Source organism: Leiobunum rupestre, chromosome 1 (genome assembly GCF_980474605.1).
Source record: "Leiobunum rupestre chromosome 1, qqLeiRupe1.1.hap1, whole genome shotgun sequence".
In the NCBI taxonomy this organism is placed as follows: Eukaryota; Metazoa; Arthropoda; class Arachnida; order Opiliones; family Sclerosomatidae; genus Leiobunum; species Leiobunum rupestre.
The window spans coordinates 86,473,711-86,493,576 of record NC_143384.1 but is presented as its reverse complement, the minus strand read 5'-3'; the positions used below and the strand labels follow the sequence as shown (position 1 = coordinate 86,493,576).

At 35.3% G+C, this 19,866-nt stretch overlaps 3 protein-coding genes across 4 annotated transcripts in view; 1 reads left to right on the top strand and 2 right to left on the bottom strand.

The window, feature by feature from the left end:
• Positions 1 to 19,866, bottom strand: part of LOC149968657 (uncharacterized) — a 365,051-nt gene that overhangs the window by 29,995 nt on the left and 315,190 nt on the right. The window lies entirely within an intron of this gene.
• Positions 1 to 19,866, top strand: part of LOC149968665 (uncharacterized) — a 384,171-nt gene that overhangs the window by 261,224 nt on the left and 103,081 nt on the right. The window lies entirely within an intron of this gene.
• LOC149968670 (uncharacterized) lies at positions 451 to 2,579 on the bottom strand. Its single transcript, XM_090168461.1, has 2 exons — positions 2,181 to 2,579; positions 451 to 2,132 (listed from the first exon to the last, which is right to left on the bottom strand). The coding sequence occupies exons 1-2, from the start codon at positions 2,529 to 2,531 to the stop codon at positions 516 to 518; spliced, it is 1,968 nt and encodes a 655-aa protein (XP_090024587.1). The 5' UTR covers positions 2,532 to 2,579; the 3' UTR covers positions 451 to 515.

Here is a 19,866-nt window from a genome sequence, read left to right as displayed (position 1 = left end):
CATTTGGAAAAGGTGACTGATCTTTCTACGGAAAAATTCTTACTATCTTTCCGCAGATTTATATTACCCAAGTCACGGGCCAGAATGGGAGGCTCGTAGGAACAGGGGTGAAGGTATGGGCAACACTTGGGAGAAGCTGCCCGTAGAAACCGTTTCCTGAGATACCATATGAAACTAAATTCTCTTCGGCTCCTTTTAACTAGAAGAAAGATTATTATAAAAGCACACATTTATTGTTAATAACGTTTATTTAGTTTCATATGAAATTGAAAAGAAAAACCAAAACGGCTAACTCGCGGCGAAACAGAGTAAATGCCAATTTGATAATTTCCGGTTAGTAGTAAATTCCAAATTGGAATTTACTACTATGTATTGGAATTTCCATTGGCTAACTAACTACTTAATTTGCATATGTTAATTTTACATAAATACTTTTTGGAAAATAAATAGCTTGCTCAACCCATCAATATGAAATTAAAATTAACAATGTTTTAACTCAAACAAATATTTTAATCTTATGGAACGAACTCGATTTTAATCGGGGTATTTGGGTTCCTGGGGACACCCTCCTTATTGTCCTCAACTGGGCGATATTCCAACTCTTCTCTCGTTACGACTGTCGCAATCGGAACTTGGTCGATGAAGTCATAAAAAGGCTCTTGTTTGACGCAGCTGACATCGATTTTGACACAATCGGAGCCAAACACCATTTCTCTGTCGACGATTCTGGTGTCAGGATGGGCAACTTCCGCTTTCACGGCGTGGGCGCAGTGGGGCTTTACAGTGTGTGATTCAATCTGTTCCTTCGTCAAACGTCGCAGTCGAACCAAACAATATCTACCTTCCACAGGGTCAGATTCACGTGGCTTGGACTGGCGCACTGTTTCTTGGTGATGACTGTTCGAGGCGCCAATTTGGTTTCCAGATCGACCATGAATACGACGGTGAGCTTGGAGGGTTTTCTTGGTAGCGAAATGTAGGGCGCAAGTGGGGCATTTATGGGCCTTTATACCATGAGAGTGATGTCTTATTTCGTGGAGAAGTAAACTCTTCTTATGTCTGGTCCAGTATCCGCCCTTTGTGCATCCAAAGGGATTTCCCCACGATTGTCTTGTTTTGTAACTGAACAAATCCCACTTCTCAGCAGACTGGTCACACTGGGAGGGTTTCTCGCCCGAGTGAGTTCTTCTGTGGTGAATCAAATCCCTCTTTTGCACAGATGCGTATTTACACTGATAACATTTAAAAGACTTTTCACCCGCGTGAGCTTTTCTGTGGCAAATCAATGCACCCTTGTGTGCAGATGCGAAGTTAAACTGGTCACACTGGAAGGGTTTCTCGCCCATGTGAGTTCTTCTGTGGCGAATCAAATTACTCTTTATCGCAGATACGAAGTTACACTGGTCACACTTGAAGGGTTTCTCGCCCGTGTGAGTTCTTCTATGGCGAATCAAATTACTCTTTTTCGCAGATACGAAGTTACACTGGTCACACTGGAAGGGTTTCTCGCCCGTGTGAGTTCTTCTGTGGCGAATCAAATTACTCTTTATCGCAGATACGAAGTTACACTGGTCACACTTGAAGGGTTTCTCGCCCGTGTGAGTTCTTTTGTGGCGAATAATATCACTCTTTTGTGCAGATGCGAAGTTACACTGGTCACACTGGAAAGGTTTCTCACCCGCGTGAGCTTTTCTGTGGCAAATCAATGCACCCTTGTGTGCAGATGCGAAGTTACACTGGTCACACTGGAAGGGTTTCTCGCCCATGTGAGTTCTTCTGTGGCGAATCAAATTACTCTTTATCGCAGATACGAAGTTACACTGGTCACACTTGAAGGGTTTCTCGCCCGTGTGAGTTCTTCTATGGCGAATCAAATTACTCTTTTTCGCAGATACGAAGTTACACTGGTCACACTGGAAGGGTTTCTCGCCCGTGTGAGTTCTTCTGTGGCGAATCAAATTACTCTTTATCGCAGATACGAAGTTACACTGGTCACACTTGAAGGGTTTCTCGCCCGTGTGAGTTCTTTTGTGGCGAATAATATCACTCTTTTGTGCAGATGCGAAGTTACACTGGTCACACTGGAAAGGTTTCTCACCCGTGTGAGTTCTTCTGTGGCAAATCAATGCACTCTTGTGTGCAGATGCGAAGTTACACTGGTCACACTTAAATGGTTTTTCGCCCGTGTGAGTTCTTCTGTGGATAATCAAATTACTCTTTTTCGCAGATGCGAATTTACACTGGTCACACTGGAAGGGTTTCTCGCCCGTGTGAGTTCTTCTGTGGCAAATTAATGCATTCTTGTGTGCAGATGCGAAGTTACACTGGTCACACTGGAAGGGTTTCTCGCCCGTGTGAGTTCTTCTGTGGCGAATTAAATCACTCTTTTGTGCAGATGCGAAGTTACACTGGTCACACTGGAAGGGTTTCTCGCCCATGTGAGTTCTTCTGTGGCGAATCAAATTACTCTTATCGTTCGTTGCGTAGGCGCATTCTGAGCATTTTTGCATCTTCCCTTCTTGGCCGCACATTTTGCCAGTTTCACTCTGAATCAAAGGCTCTTTTCGATTTATGAACGGGTGTTGCTCGTACAAAGGCCTAAAACAAATAAATAATTAAAATATTAGCTAAAATAAATCAGGATGGACGAAAAACATTTATCATTGGGCGCCAGATATTCGAAATAGTCATAATGATGACACGAAAAAAAGTATTGTTTCATCAGCAGACAAATTTGAATACAAACAACAAAATTAATGATTTACTGTATATAACGTTTTATACTAATGCCGCTACTTTTAAAATTGATTATATGTTTTTAAAAATCTATTAAACATTCTGATTATGTTAATACAAATATTTGAACAAAGTTAAAGAAAGATGATATATATTAATATTATTTTATTTGGCGGTATTTATAACAATAGTTTCGGGGTGAATTATGCCTTAAAAGATTTTCTTGACCAAAATGGCTATAATACACGGGATATTTTGTCATACATGTTTTAAGAGTAGTGTGATTTATCCCAATAGCAAGAAACATTAAACTCAAGTTGTGGGAGATCATGGGATTATGACTTAACAAATGTTAAGACGCCAATATTAATGTTTACAGAATATAAATTAAAAATTAACTAGATTTTTGTTCAAGATGTTAAAATAATGAAGAGATGGCAAAAATGCAGTGCAGATAAAGAACTTTAACTGGCTCTGCCAATGACAGGGGTTTCTGGATTTCAACAAAATGTGTTTCAAAATAATTTTATTTAATTTTTGTTTTCCATTTTAAATAAATTATTTATGATAGTATTTCATTTGTAAATAAAATTGGAGATAACAGGACTGGGTCTCGGCAAAACAGTAATTATGATAGCTCTATGAAAAGTAAATACCAAGTTTCCCAGAATTCAGAAAGGGTCGTTATTAAAAGTAACATAAATGTTTTCCAAAACTTGCTGAATACGTACAAAAGATGTGCTAGCTCACTAGTTCGTAAAACCAAAAATAAATTACAGAATTGGGAAATATTTAGATAATTATTGACAAACATTTAACTGTGAGCACTTTCAACCCGGTGTTTTTCATTTTTGATTTAAAAAAATTAACTTCAATTAAAATCATGTTCATTAGAAAAGGTTTTTTCGACATCCATTGGCTATTTCTACTAAGGCTCTGGTTTTGTCTTAAATATATTTCAAAATTTCTACACAAAGACATTAACTATTAAAATAAAATAATAAAATAAAGCTTATAATCGAACCTGTATTAAGTAGAGGTGTGCAAATACCATTTTTTGGGGATCGGATCGAATATCACTTTTTTTTAAAACGTCAAATAATTTGGTCGAATATTTTTGGTCACAAATCCAAGCTAGTTAACTGATCAATTACCAAATAGTATTTCGAATATCAAATAATTCGTCGTATTTGGTTTTCAAATACCCAAATAGTTTGCATATTTGTCAAAAAAAATAAAAAGTTATTGAAACCACAGGACGTTTTACTAGCAAAAAGCAAAATACTAAACCAAAAGTATAATTTTTATTTTATTTATTAAATGCTCAGTAGCGTAACTATATTAATTGAGGACCAGGGTGGAATTTGATAAAGGTGCCTCATCCAAACATTTTTAAACCTAAAATCCGAGGGCTGAGTATTCTTCGTAATAAGTGTACAAGTAGAGCTTCGTCTGTACTAAATTGATTGCGTATACTTGGTGTACTAAAATTATATAACTGATACCAATTTTATTCGTTTCCCGCCAATTGACGTATTATACGTAATCCAATGTATTAAGTTTTATCCACACAGGTAGATAGAAAATATGTATCTATCGTTACTTCAATTGGTGAGAAACGAGTAAATACCAAGAATGTTGAATGTTGACGCCTCCGAATTTGTAGAATTATGTTACTTTATTTAGATGAAATTTATACAGTAGATTTATTATCGTTCATAGATTTTCGGGGTTCTTTACTTGAGGGGCCTAGGAAAACGAATCCGCCTAGCCCCGTGGAAGCAATGCTACTGTAAATTCTTGAATTTACCATTCAAATAAGTTAAAAATGTTAAACAAAATGCACTTTTTTAATCACAAAGTTGCTTTAACCTTTCGCCCAGTTTCGTTTTATTTTTACTTTGTTATTATAGAAAATTCAAAAACAAAAAAACACCTCAATAATCTAGCCAATTATATGTGCGAAAATAAATAGCTTCTGCCTTTCGCCAAGAAAAGTTAATACTCAGACTATGGACTTGCAAGGTACTCTTTATATAAGGTCCTTGCCGCTGTGGCCTACAGAGGTGTCAGAAATAAAGAGTAGTTCGAAATTTTCATCGCGTTCTCCATTGATGGCCTTGAAACTCAACAAATTAGAAAAAGACCCCCGGTTATTCGACTATTTGATCAGGAAAAACGAATATTCGCGAACTTTTCCAAGCGCTATTCGATTCGACGAATCGAATATTCGATTTGGTATTCGATCGAATTATTTGGTTTTACCAAATATTTTGCACACCCCTAGTATCAAGACTACTTGACCTATGAAAATGAAGTTTTTACCAATTAATAATATATGATTGTTCTAATTCTAATACAACTATTAATGAAATGTCTACTTCCATTTTAGAGACGTTGTGATTCATGTCAACTCTGAAAAATGTCCTTTAATAATAGTTAAGCAACCGATATTTCCAGTTAAAATTTCATACTGTGGAATGTTAATTTATTAAAATACTATTACTTTATTAATTTATTATTATTATGACCATTATTATTATTATTATTATTATTATTAAAATAAACAGATCTATAAAATAAGAGAATGAAACCGAATAACCCATAACGCGAAAGGTGATAGCAAAGAATATATATATTCTTTGGTGATAGCAATGCGTTTTATGGAGAAAGAAAGAAAAGCCTTAAAGCTAAAGGACAGACATCTATACGGGCAGAAGTAGCTCTCCCGTATATCGTTCTCTTCGAAACCAGTGACGTCATTTGTTATATAACCAAAACCCTCTCTCTACGTTGCGACTCTCACTCGGACTCTCACTACAACAAGTCGGCCCAGGCCGTAATATTAGTTCCACATCAGTGTATTCGAATGGGCAAAGCCATACACCCTTAGTAGACACAGGTAGGCAAACTAATACAAAGCTTTTGAGGCTTTGTGATTTCTTATCGTTGGATATATAAATTGCCACCCTAAGTGAAAGGGTGGATGCCGCCCACCATCAGGAGACCCCGGTGGGCAAACTAATATAAAAACTGCTGAGCCCATGTGATTTCCTATAGTTAGATATACTATTTACCATCCTATGTTAAAGAGAGGCCACCGCCCACCCTCAGGATACATGGGTGGGCAAACCAATTCATAAGCTGTTGAGGTCATTTATTGACTTAACTTGCAAGGTAATTTGACAAAAAGCTATATTTTAAATTTCGATCTATTTGTGGTAGAGCTATAAACGGGTAGTCTTTACGTGAACTTGTAAGTTAATATACCTAAGTTTTGCGAATGGTATACGGCAAAGATTATCGTAATAAAAATTTACCTTCATAGATATAAAACTACATATGCCCGAATGCCCCTAGTTTTTGGATGAGTATGGGAGTCCAATAATTAATAATGGCGGTACGTAAGTGTGTGAAGGGAAATAGAGTCTTCAATGCTTTAACTTTTTAAGCTTACGCGTGTTCTTAATAATATAATACCTTCTCCCGATAGTGACTTCAATTTATAATTGTTTCTCTATGGTTCTATTGCTTTTATTACCCAAAAGGAAGTTCGTCAGTGTGGATTGAACTCGTAGTTTGTCTTGAACCTTTTGTTTGGTGTAACGAGTGATGAAGTTTTTTAATGTCTCTTGTTGATTTATTTAAATAAGAAAATAAGTATCTCATTGTGGGGCTTTTAGAGCATTTATAAGTACATATGGGGAAGAGGGCATTTAAAATTTTCGAGCTCGTTTATTAGAGTACTCACTTTCGAGCGAGGCATCTTAAGCGAGTATGCCCACCTACCACTGCTCACCACCCGAACATTTAAAATTTTCGAGCTCGTTTATTCGAGTACTCACTTTCGAGCGAGGCATCTTAAGCAAGTGTGCCCACCTACCACTGCTCACCACCCGAACATTTAAAATTTTCGAGCTCGTTAATTCGAGTACTCACTTTCGAGCGAGGCATCTTAAGCGAGTGTGCCCACCACCCACCACCCGACGCGAAGTTTGAGGTTCACTTGACCTTAAATTCCGAAAATATACGTAAAATAAGGCGTAAAAACGGACGATAATTTCGACAACTTAACTAGCCAACTCCCCCCGCGCCGCTAAAACTGACGAGAATACAGTAGAAGCTCCGAACAAATTTTGGGAAGCTTCCAGTGGCCGAGAGCGTAAAGGCGTCATTATTCGGAGTTTTTGACTGTGAGTTCGAATCCCGGTTTCGCCAAAACTGCAAATTATTTTCGCAGCGCCATCTGCCGTGTCGTTGCTTTCCACACCAAACAAACAAACAAACACACACACAACACTTAACGACAATCCGTCCATAGCAATAGTCCCACTTCGATATATATATATCTCGATGTGGAACTAAAAACGGGTTTCAGAGGCCCCTACTAAAAAGCATACCGGTATACCGAGCATAACAGTTAGCCAAGATAAGAGCGAACTTGACCAGCTTATACATATCGTTTTAACTTCATTTTGGCGCAATGTTTTGCGTGTTTATCCATTTTAGCCACATTTTTATTCAAATTAAAATTACTTTGAATGTTGAAATTAAATTAACTCAATTTAAACTTGACATTTAATGGTTTTTACTTCATTTCCGACTACTTTTCAATGGGCATGACTGTGGTCAGAGGGGGCATACCAGAGCTTAGAGCGGGCATATCTGCACCAAAGGGACGTAACTTCATACAAACGTCATATTTAAATGTTTTTACTTCATTTCCGACTACTTTTCAATGGGCATACTTGCGCTTAGAGGGGGGTATACCTGCGCTAAGACCAGGCATAGTTTAGCGGCTTATTTTGACCAGGCATTCCGGCGCCAACAGGAAAAAGTATATCAAGAAGCTTAAATTTGAATTTGAATTTCTTACCAAGTCAACATTCAGAATACAAGCGTTATATGTCTACAAATATTTGACCTTCGACCTTGGAAACCTCTACAAATTGAATCCATTGTATTCTACACGGTTTTGGATACTTTCGGTGTGTTTTTTAAGGGCTGTGGTACGTCACGCTATCTTGACTATTGTAAAACCTGTTATTTGCTTTGTTATCTCGGATATTGCTACCACTTTCGGAATTTATTTTTAATTGCGACACAGAGTGTTTGTTGTTATTCCAATGAACATGATATTAATTGATAAAATTGATTTTCCACTGGAAAAAAAACTAGGTGATTTGGATCTTTGTTAATGCACTAATTTTGTTCAAAAAGTGCTGCTTTTGATAAAAATTACCTTTGAAATTGTACAGGGTGAAATATTGATTTTAATGATTGATATAGCGTTTTATTATTTTTTGTGGTAAAGTTACTCTTTAATTGTTAAGAATTAGTGCCCTGATTATGATAAAGGAAGGGTGATTGAGTTATTGTACAAGCCGTTGATATTTTGTTAAATTACAAGCTGCATTTTACTGAAGTGTGGATATTTTCATTAAATTTGTGGTATTCGAAATTGTTTTTCTTTCGGCCAAATTAAGTTTCGGCCTCTTTTAGTTATTTTTTCGGCTATTTTCAGTCCAATTAATTTCATCGTTAATTTTATATACAGGGCAATTGAAATATTGTTCGTAAATAATGAACAAGGTGATTATTAATTTCTTTCTTTGAGTTAAAATTACTCTTTGGCTGTTAATGCCTAATGACAGGGTGATTAAGCTTATGTTTTTGATGTTTTAATGAAAAACGCTCATTTTCGACAAAATTTATCTTGGGTTGTTATAGTACGTTCATTAAGTTATTAATGTACAAGATGATTGAAATTTGATCAAATTTAAATTTCAAATTGAAAATATATTTCATACATCGGGGTATTGTGTGTACTTAAATATCCGTGACATCTTTTAACCTTTGTACCCTTGCATTTCAAGGTCAGGGATCAAATATTTAGAAAACGATGGTTCGTATATCTTAGTTTTCAATTGGCACTAAATTCAAATATCACAATAGAGCGTATGCGAATTGGTAAATAATATCTCATTTTTAATAAAAATTAAATTAAACTGCAGTTATGAAGAAGGGTCATATCAAGAATTGATCTATTTTTATAGAGATAATGTTTATACTCCGTCATTCGCGACGCATCATCAACTAAAGGGAGGAGGAAATGGAAAAGGAGGCGTTCTTATTTAACGCGTCTCTCAAGCGAATGTCCATCGCGTCAAGAGGACGTCATATTTAGGGAGTCAATAATACGCCGCCTGGAGATGATTGAATTTGAAGGGGAGGGGCCAGGTTCAAATCCTAGAGCTGCAACGGAAGCGAAAGTGAACGACGTTTACGTCAGATTTCCAAATCGGGAGTGAGCACCCCTTTGATCAACAACAAAGGTTCGGCACTGGTATAGTTAGATAGATGAAACTTATCCCTATTCGAACCCCGCATCAATTAAATCGTTACCACACGCTGTTGATAAGAAATGGTTGTTGATCATCCTCTTCAACACCAACACCACCGTCGAAATCCCCATTGAAAATAGCAGCCTCTCTTACCTCCGGGCGAGGGCCTAACCACTCTTAGAAAGTCTGTACACCGGATTACGCTTAGATTAGCACTGCCAAACGCAGGGACTTCAAAGATTACGCGTAATCCCATTAGTACAGTCAAAGGTACGGTTCTGTACACCGATTACGCGGAGTAGTCAGCCCCTCGCCCCCGGGGGGTGACGTCAAAAAGGAATTAATGCTATTCAGATTTAATTCTAAATTTCAAACAAGATAAAATGAAAATATATCTCACGAAATAAATTAAATTTCAGGGGGTTTCATGGAAGTCGTCATATTTTGCCGTTTACATTTTCTGTAGATTTTCGAAACGATTTGACGGGAATTTTTTATCATTTTACTTTTATCATTCACTTGGGACGCCTTTTGTCCAAGTTAATGCGAGCTTAAATGTAATAAAAAACCGCGGTTGGAGAAGGGGAAAACAGTAACTTGTCGAATTTTGGGGTTGTAGCCAAGACCTTCAAGGACTATCGTGCAAGGCCGTAGCCACCGTACTGTGATGGTAGGAGAATTGCCAATTTTAAAAGAACGGGTAAGCTAACGAAATTTTCCCCTTTCATTTTTTGTAAATTCAAAGCGAGTTAACAATAACAAGAATAACCAAAATAATCAGCGATGATAACATACAAGGCACCACCCTTAGGCCCAAGTCAGCTGGTGACTTTTAATGCCATATTATTCTAGATGGCCGGGCTAAACTGCCAACGGCTCCTTACACTTACTATTACAATTAACTGGAACACGTTTTTATGGAGCTAAAGATATAAAAAGCTTTCTGAGACAAAAATTAACTCATACGACAAAGTAAATATGTCTCCATAGGGCAGATTATTTACCAATGGTTTGAGGTGACTTGCCCCCTTCAATTTCCAAATCTTTGTCGGCAGGTGAGTTCAAACTAAGACGCACATTTTCGTGCGTAAATTTCACATTGCGACCATTGAAAAGGAAAAGTTCAGAATATTAAAGTCAAAATAGAATGTAAAACTGACAACGAATTGATAAAAAAAAAATTTATTTATATCACCCCCTCCTCCCGGCCTTAAAATGCTTTTTCAAAAAGCACTTCTTTTTAAAATTGTACGCAATAAATGGTGTGATCAGTATAACTGTGTTCTCCTTGAGTGTTTGTTGCTCCTAGCTTCCTAAAGATCCGATTGGTCGAGGATTCAACGCCTACGTATTGTAAATGAATAATTGCCGTAAATTAACACAAGGGCATAAGCGAAAATTATACGCTTGCACCGGGATGAAATGTTTAAACCTTCTCCAACTTATTACAGCTTTTTACTACTGCTCGCCAGATCGGTGTAAATAGCAAATAAAAACGCTCTAAATAGCAAATAAAAACGCTATAAATAGCAAATAAAAACGCTCTAAATAGCAAATAAAAACGCTCTAAATAGCAAATAAAAACGCTCTAAATAGCAAATAAAAACGCTCTAAATAGCAAATAAAAACGCTCTAAATAGCAAAGAAAAACGCTATAAATAGCAAAGAAAAACGCTATAAATAGCAAATAAAAACGCTCTAAATAGCAAAGAAAAACGCTCTAAATAGCAAAGAAAAACGCTCTAAATAGCAAAGAAAAACGCTATAAATAGCAAAGAAAAACGCTATAAATAGCAAATAAAAACGCTAAATAGCAAAGAAAAACGCTCTAAATAGCAAAGAAAAACGCTATAAATAGCAAATAAAAACGCTCTAAATAGCAAATAAAAACGCTCTAAATAGCAAAGAAAAACGCTATAAATAGCAAAGAAAAACGCTCTAAATAGCAAAGAAAAACGCTATAAATAGCAAATAAAAACGCTCTAAATAGCAAAAAACGCTCTAAATAGCAAATAAAAACGCTCTAAATAGCAAATAAAAACGCTCTAAATAGCAAATAAAAACGCTCTAAATAGCAAAGAAAAACGCTCTAAATAGCAAATAAAAACGCTCTAAATAGCAGATAAAAACGCTCTAAATAGCAAATAAAAACGCTATAAATAGCAAATAAAAACGCTCTAAATAGCAAATAAAAACGCTCTAAATAGCATATAAAAACGCTCTAAATAGCAAATAAAAACGCTCTAAATAGCAAATAAAAACGCTCTAAATAGCAAATAAAAACGCTCTAAATAGCAAATAAAAACGCTCTAAATAGCAAAAAAACGCTCTAAATAGCAAATAAAAACGCTCTAAATAGCAAATAAAAACGCTCTAAATAGCAAATAAAAACGCTCTAAATAGCAAAGAAAAACGCTCTAAATAGCAAAGAAAAACGCTCTAAATAGCAAATAAAAACGCTCTAAATAGCAAAGAAAAACGCTATAAATAGCAAATAAAAACGCTCTAAATAGCAAAGAAAAACGCTCTAAATAGCAAAGAAAAACGCTCTAAATAGCAAAGAAAAACGCTATAAATAGCAAAGAAAAACGCTATAAATAGCAAATAAAAACGCTAAATAGCAAAGAAAAACGCTCTAAATAGCAAAGAAAAACGCTATAAATAGCAAATAAAAACGCTCTAAATAGCAAATAAAAACGCTCTAAATAGCAAAGAAAAACGCTATAAATAGCAAAGAAAAACGCTCTAAATAGCAAAGAAAAACGCTCTAAATAGCAAATAAAAACGCTCTAAATAGCAAAGAAAAACGCTATAAATAGCAAATAAAAACGCTCTAAATAGCTAAGAAAAACGCTCTAAATAGCAAATAAAAACGCTCTAAATAGCAAATAAAAACGCTCTAAATAGCAAATAAAAACGCTCTAAATAGCAAAAACGCTCTAAATAGCAAAAAACGCTCTAAATAGCAAATAAAAACGCTCTAAATAGCAAATAAAAACGCTCTAAATAGCTAAGAAAAACGCTCTAAATAGCAAATAAAAACGCTCTAAATAGCAAATAAAAACGCTCTAAATAGCAAATAAAAACGCTCTAAATAGCAAAAACGCTCTAAATAGCAAAAAACGCTCTAAATAGCAAATAAAAACGCTCTAAATAGCAAATAAAAACGCTCTAAATAGCAAAGAAAAACGCTATAAATAGCAAATTAAAACGTTCTAAATAGCAAAGAAAAACGCTCTAAATAGCAAATAAAAACGCTATAAATAGCAAATAAAAACGCTCTAAATAGCAAAGAAAAACGCTATAAATAGCAAAGAAAAACGCTATAAATAGCAAATAAAAACGCTCTAAATAGCAAATAGAAACGCTCTAAATAGCAAAGAAAAACGCTATAAATAGCAAATAAAAACGCTCTAAATAGCAAAGAAAAACGCTCTAAATAGCAAAGAAAAACGCTCTAAATAGCAAATAAAAACGCTCTAAATAGCAAAGAAAAACGCTATAAATAGCAAATAAAAACGCTCTAAATAGCAAATAAAAACGCTCTAAATAGCAAATAAAAACGCTCTAAATAGCAAAGAAAAACGCTCTAAATAGCAAATAAAAACGCTCTAAATAGCAAATAAAAACGCTCTAAATAGCAAAAAACGCTCTAAATAGCAAAGAAAAACGCTCTAAATAGCAAATAAAAACGCTCTAAATAGCAAAGAAAAACGCTATAAATAGCAAATAAAAACGCTATAAATAGCAAATAAAAACGCTCTAAATAGCAAATAAAAACGCTATAAATAGCAAATAAAAACGCTATAAATAGCAAATAAAAACGCTCTAAATAGCAAAGAAAAACGCTCTAAATAGCAAATAAAAACGCTCTAAATAGCAAAGAAAAACGCTCTAAATAGCAAAGAAAAACGCTCTAAATAGCAAAGAAAAACGCTCTAAATAGCAAAGAAAAACGCTATAAATAGCAAATAAAAACGCTCTAAATAGCAAAGAAAAACGCTCTAAATAGCAAATAAAAACGCTATAAATAGCAAATAAAAACGCTCTAAATAGCAAATAAAAACGCTCTAAATAGCAAATAAAAACGCTCTAAATAGCAAAGAAAAACGCTCTAAATAGCAAAGAAAAACGCTATAAATAGCAAATAAAAACGCTCTAAATAGCAAAGAAAAACGCTCTAAATAGCAAAGAAAAACGCTCTAAATAGCAAATAAAAACGCTCTAAATAGCAAATAAAAACGCTCTAAATAGCAAAGAAAAACGCTCTAAATAGCAAATAAAAACGCTCTAAATAGCAAAGAAAAACGCTCTAAATAGCAAATAAAAACGCTCTAAATAGCAAATAAAAACCCTCTAAATAGCAAATAAAAACGCTATAAATAGCAAATAAAAACGCTCTAAATAGCAAAGAAAAACGCTCTAAATAGCAAAGAAAAACGCTCTAAATAGCAAAGAAAAACGTTCTAAATAGCAAATAAAAACGTTCTAAATAGCAAATAAAAACGCTCTAAATAGCAAAGAAAAACGCTCTAAATAGCAAAGAAAAACGCTCTAAATAGCAAAGAAAAACGCTCTAAATAGCAAATAAAAACGCTCTAAATAGCAAAGAAAAACGCTCTAAATAGCAAATAAAAACGCTCTAAATAGCAAATAAAAACGCTCTAAATAGCAAATAAAAACGCTCTAAATAGCAAAGAAAAACGCTCTAAATAGCAAAGAAAAACGCTCTAAATAGCAAATAAAAACGCTCTAAATAGCAAAGAAAAACGCTATAAATAGCAAATAAAAACGCTCTAAATAGCAAATAAAAACGCTCTAAATAGCAAAGAAAAACGCTCTAAATAGCAAATAAAAACGCTCTAAATAGCAAATAAAAACGCTCTAAATAGCAAAGAAAAACGCTCTAAATAGCAAATAAAAACGCTCTAAATAGCAAAGAAAAACGCTCTAAATAGCAAATAAAAACGCTCTAAATAGCAAATAAAAACGCTCTAAATAGCAAATAAAAACGCTCTAAATAGCAAATAAAAACCCTCTAAATAGCAAATAAAAACGCTATAAATAGCAAATAAAAACGCTCTAAATAGCAAAGAAAAACGCTCTAAATAGCAAATAAAAACGCTCTAAATAGCAAATAAAAACGCTCTAAATAGCAAATAAAAACGCTCTAAATAGCAAATAAAAACGCTCTAAATAGCAAAGAAAAACGCTCTAAATAGCAAAGAAAAACGCTCTAAATAGCAAAGAAAAACGCTATAAATAGCAAATAAAAACGCTCTAAATAGCAAATAAAAACGCTCTAAATAGCAAATAAAAACGCTCTAAATAGCAAAGAAAAACGCTCTAAATAGCAAAGAAAAACGCTCTAAATAGCAAAGAAAAACGCTCTAAATAGCAAAGAAAAACGCTCTAAATAGCAAATAAAAACGCTCTAAATAGCAAATAAAAACGCTCTAAATAGCAAAGAAAAACGCTCTAAATAGCAAATAAAAACGCTCTAAATAGCAAAGAAAAACGCTCTAAATAGCAAATAAAAACGCTCTAAATAGCAAATAAAAACCCTCTAAATAGCAAATAAAAACGCTATAAATAGCAAATAAAAACGCTCTAAATAGCAAAGAAAAACGCTCTAAATAGCAAAGAAAAACGCTCTAAATAGCAAAGAAAAACGCTCTAAATAGCAAATAAAAACGTTCTAAATAGCAAATAAAAACGCTCTAAATAGCAAAGAAAAACGCTCTAAATAGCAAAGAAAAACGCTCTAAATAGCAAAGAAAAACGCTCTAAATAGCAAATAAAAACGCTCTAAATAGCAAAGAAAAACGCTCTAAATAGCAAATAAAAACGCTCTAAATAGCAAATAAAAACGCTCTAAATAGCAAATAAAAACGCTCTAAATAGCAAAGAAAAACGCTCTAAATAGCAAAGAAAAACGCTCTAAATAGCAAATAAAAACGCTCTAAATAGCAAAGAAAAACGCTATAAATAGCAAATAAAAACGCTCTAAATAGCAAATAAAAACGCTCTAAATAGCAAAGAAAAACGCTCTAAATAGCAAATAAAAACGCTCTAAATAGCAAATAAAAACGCTCTAAATAGCAAAGAAAAACGCTCTAAATAGCAAATAAAAACGCTCTAAATAGCAAAGAAAAACGCTCTAAATAGCAAATAAAAACGCTCTAAATAGCAAATAAAAACGCTCTAAATAGCAAATAAAAACGCTCTAAATAGCAAATAAAAACCCTCTAAATAGCAAATAAAAACGCTATAAATAGCAAATAAAAACGCTCTAAATAGCAAAGAAAAACGCTCTAAATAGCAAATAAAAACGCTCTAAATAGCAAATAAAAACGCTCTAAATAGCAAATAAAAACGCTCTAAATAGCAAATAAAAACGCTCTAAATAGCAAAGAAAAACGCTCTAAATAGCAAAGAAAAACGCTCTAAATAGCAAAGAAAAACGCTATAAATAGCAAATAAAAACGCTCTAAATAGCAAATAAAAACGCTCTAAATAGCAAATAAAAACGCTCTAAATAGCAAAGAAAAACGCTCTAAATAGCAAAGAAAAACGCTCTAAATAGCAAAGAAAAACGCTCTAAATAGCAAAGAAAAACGCTCTAAATAGCAAATAAAAACGCTATATAAATTTATCCGTTGCTATAATTCGTGTTTGGCTAATGCAATAAAATTACTCTCACGAATCATTAGTTGGGGCCTTTAGGTTACACCCTGACGTCATCCTCTCTGAGTAACAATAAATGCCCCGGAGAAGCAACTAATAACTATTTTTTTCAACCCGGTCGTCGTCTTATGACCAATGGTTACTGCCATATTTGATTACTAATTAAATTGTTATAAATTTATTTTCAATTGAAACCAAAATTAAAATATGATAACGTATAGATGGTGCTCGAATTTGTGTAAACTATATCTAATACATATTACCTAATAATCTGAGAATTTAAGGTTCAATTTACGTGAAATAAATAATGTCTGAGCAATTTCAGACACCCTCTTTTATTTTAATAAACATAGATTGTAGTAGATTACTATTTTGTAATCAATGAGTAGAATGTTTCTTCTTTAGTTAATCTGGGAGTTATTAGGTACAGTTGTAACGATAGAGGCAGATATCTTTGGTTGAAAATAGACCCATTACAAAAGAGGGGCTGCAGACGAGGCTTAAGTGAGACTGTTACCCCCTGTGGCGCCATATGGCGAGAAGTTTTTTTTTGTTGTGTCTTTTTTTTATATATATTTCCTTAATTAAAATGCCCTCAATCGAGGATGAAAAATTATTAGTGTTTTTTTGTATTAACCAATTAATCTTTTTTTTCTCTCTAATAAAAACTGAAACCCCGCATAACGGGAGAAAAATGAAACAAATCGATCTCTCCTAGTAATAATAAACGTAAATAACCAAAAGTAAGCCAACATGAAAATTCAAAAATAAAGTTAGTTATCATTAAACCCCTATAAATATATTTAAATGTTTATCAAATTTAAATAAAATAAACAAATTAAAACCCCTAGTTAAAATAAAGCCTATAAAATTATAATCATAAATGTTAAATTGTCGTTTGTTAAATGTTAAATCTATGTTTTTCGTTATGGGTCCCCTGGACAAACGTTAATAGAAATAAGGCTGTTTTCATTATGTATGTATCCCATAGTGCTATATTTGGATAATTTCCCATAGTATCCATTAAGTTAATCAAAAATCCCCAATTGATAAAAAAATCCTTTAATAAATTTAAATAACTCCTTCGATACTTGATATGACATGAGTGGTATGGTTAGAAAGCCCCAGAAAAATCCCAGAAGATAAATATAATTTTATCTTTCTAAATATTAAAATTAAATTAGAAAACCCTTAAAACTGAAAAGAATATTTAAAACCAGAATTTAGAGAAATCTATTCTATTCATTGTCCCACCTTCATGTTATTTTCCCCAAGATAGACAATCCGGCGCCCAGAAAAGTAGATAAGAAACCCAGAAGGCCAGATTGCACCATGAAGCGACAGTTCCAAACAGAAACGAGCGTCCGAATTTCCCCCCCTTCTCATGCAAACTATATAGCGGCCGACCTCACCCCTGCCTTACAGTGTGAAAGGTCATATTCGGCTCTGGAAAAATCCCCGAAATTAGTTGCCAAGGACGAATAATAAACAGTCATCCAAAAGGGGTAGAAACAGAGACCCCTCCAGTATAATAACCACGCCTTCCAAACCCCGAGAAGACGTGACCAGTGTGTCAGAATTTATAGCCCGGTGTACCTAGTAACAGAGACCATACCACCGGAGGCCTATCATCATAGTGCGCTACGCCAGCGTCCCCCTAGCCCGGACAGGTGACAAATCCAGCATGGGTAGCAGAACCCTACTACTGATGGTCTCACCTTTGACGCAAGCCACTCAACCCAGCAGAAAGTGCAGCAATGTGTGGACCAATCCCCACTTCGCACACAGCAGTGGGAGTGGGATGCTATAGCAACTCCAGCCGACACCCTACCTATGAAGGTAAGGAGCCAAACCCTTTGGAAAGAGCTCCTAAAGGGGAACGACGAGCACACAGCAGCCCAAGTAACCCGGCACAGCTGGCACCGGAGATCCCGGTGGGCTCCAAAGGGCCGGGAAACAGGACCGCCGTGCCCGCATATGGAGGCTCGCCGCCCCACAGCAGGCTACCCAATCCGCCGAGGCGGCCATTTTGCCTGGACCCTCTCCGTTAGCCTGAACCGAAGTATCCAGCCCAAACCTGACCGAAGTCGGAGGTGGAGATAGGACCATTTGATCAGAGCTAACATCTCCCAGTGCGCCACCGCCCTTATGGGTTACAAGAGCCGGACCCCGACTCCCCGGTAAAGCCACCAGTTATTGCACACTCTAACCCATTTAGGGCCACAAGACGTGACCACCAGAAAAATACACTACCAAGCCTACACTTCCGACACCCGATTTTTCCAACCCCCCTAAACGGAAGAAGAACAAAACCAGAGAACGCCAAGTAAAAAGTTAGATTCTAACAGGAAGAGTTCCGAAACATAAGCGGAACTAGAAGAGATCCCCAAACCAGTCCGGGCTTAGGCCGCGATATCCCAAGAACGTAGTCCCCGATGTCCCAATAAAAGATGCATAATGCACAATCTAAAAGAGGCGAAAAGCCCATCGCGTTTAATTTGAAATGAATCCCTAAATCCAAGAACGTTTTCCCCGGTGTGGAAAAAACTATCAGCAGATCGAGTCAAGCAAAGGCACCCCTCCAAATCCACTGTCGTCGAAGTATCATAAGCGCGTGCGTGTATCTTGCGTAACCGGGAACCCCGTAACCCGGAAGCTCCCGTCACCCGGAATCCCGTCAGTCGAAGAGCAGCCACGAAGAACCAGATATTCGAGACACCAAGAAACAGAGCCAGCGAAGAGAAGACAAAATCCCATGACAGCGAAACCGTAACGTTGAAAATTTCCTTGAAAACCCCCCTTAGTATCCCCTGAAACGAAAAAACTACGTTTAGGACTATACGCTAATCCCCGACAGGTTAAAAGATTGAGTCTAGAGCCCCTAAAACCCTGTTAAATAAATACTCCCCCAATGATTCCTTCAATACCAAGTTAGAGTGTTTTGCCAATATCCTGTCCCAAGAACGAGAAAAGCCCCGTGTCGAGAGTCCCGAACAATACCCCTTTATTCCAACCCGTATAAAAGCAACCGCAAAAGTATCTTAACAGATTTTTTACCTCGCCACGTTAGTATAATTTTGAGCTCTCCCAGACAATAGTTCTCACTAAGAACTATTGTCTGGGAGCCTGTGAACTTCTCAGAAATATTTATTAATACTAGAATTAACATTCCAAATTATACGTCGAATTAAACAATTTATTCAACTTCTATAGGGTTAAATTATCGAAATATTCGTTTAAAAGTTTAAGAGTCTTAGGCTTTGGAAACGCTTTGAAACGGTTTCATAAAGTCAAATTGTAAAATTTCGGTATCAGCTGGATTAACAAGCAAACGATAAATTCTCTTGACATAAAGTTTTTAAAAATTTTGCTTTTGAAACCTTTCCAAAACTTTTCCAAAGTATCTAGTGTGAACGCGGCTACAGTATAATTATCAAAACGATCTGACAACAACTTTAATAGTTATCAGATTAGTTTATGAAAGTAGCGTATCTCTAATACTTTCAAAAATGGGAAACCGGGTGAATTAAGCCTAGTAGCGCGAACGCTTTAGAGCTCCCTGAAAACATAGACTGAAACTGGTAGAGAGCCCCAATATGAAATAACGCAAATGAAGAAAGGCTAAGCGGAGGGGAGAGTAGATTCGATGGACAAGCGTAGCTAATCGCGGTCCGCCAAAGAATTGTTCATAGTTTTCAGGGGGAGGAAAGAAGTGTGTCCGTTTTTCTACTCTACTACCTTTACTACCAAAAACCTCCGTGAGGTTTCTATAGTAGTACCATTCATTATTTAAAAAAAAAATCCCTCTTCGAAAACCTTCATGCTGCCATCTACACATTTTTTTTTCTTTATTTCTCGTTAGTTTGGAAAACAACCTCTAGGTAGCCCCGCGTGCAGATCCGAGTATAGGAAAACTTATCAAATTATAATATTTTTAAATAATGTGTTTAGTTACCAAAATATAATAGTTTTATTTTTAATTTTTTTTCTATTCAATAAAGTAAGGTTAAATTTACGAAGCGTATGAAACTAAAAGATTTTCGTAGTACTGAAGTATATTAAAAATGATGACGAAATATGTTAAATATTGCTTAATTTT

What these genes read in the sequence shown, in the direction of transcription:
- LOC149968670 (XM_090168461.1), bottom strand. Translation starts at nt 2,531, where the DNA reads ATGTGCGGCCAAGAAGGGAAGATGCAAAAATGCTCAGAATGCGCCTAC. An exon ending in ACAGAAGAACTCACACGGGC is followed by an intron (nt 2,133 to 2,180) that starts GAAAAACCATTT and finishes TCTGCACACAAG; the next exon opens with AGTGCATTGATTTGCCACAG.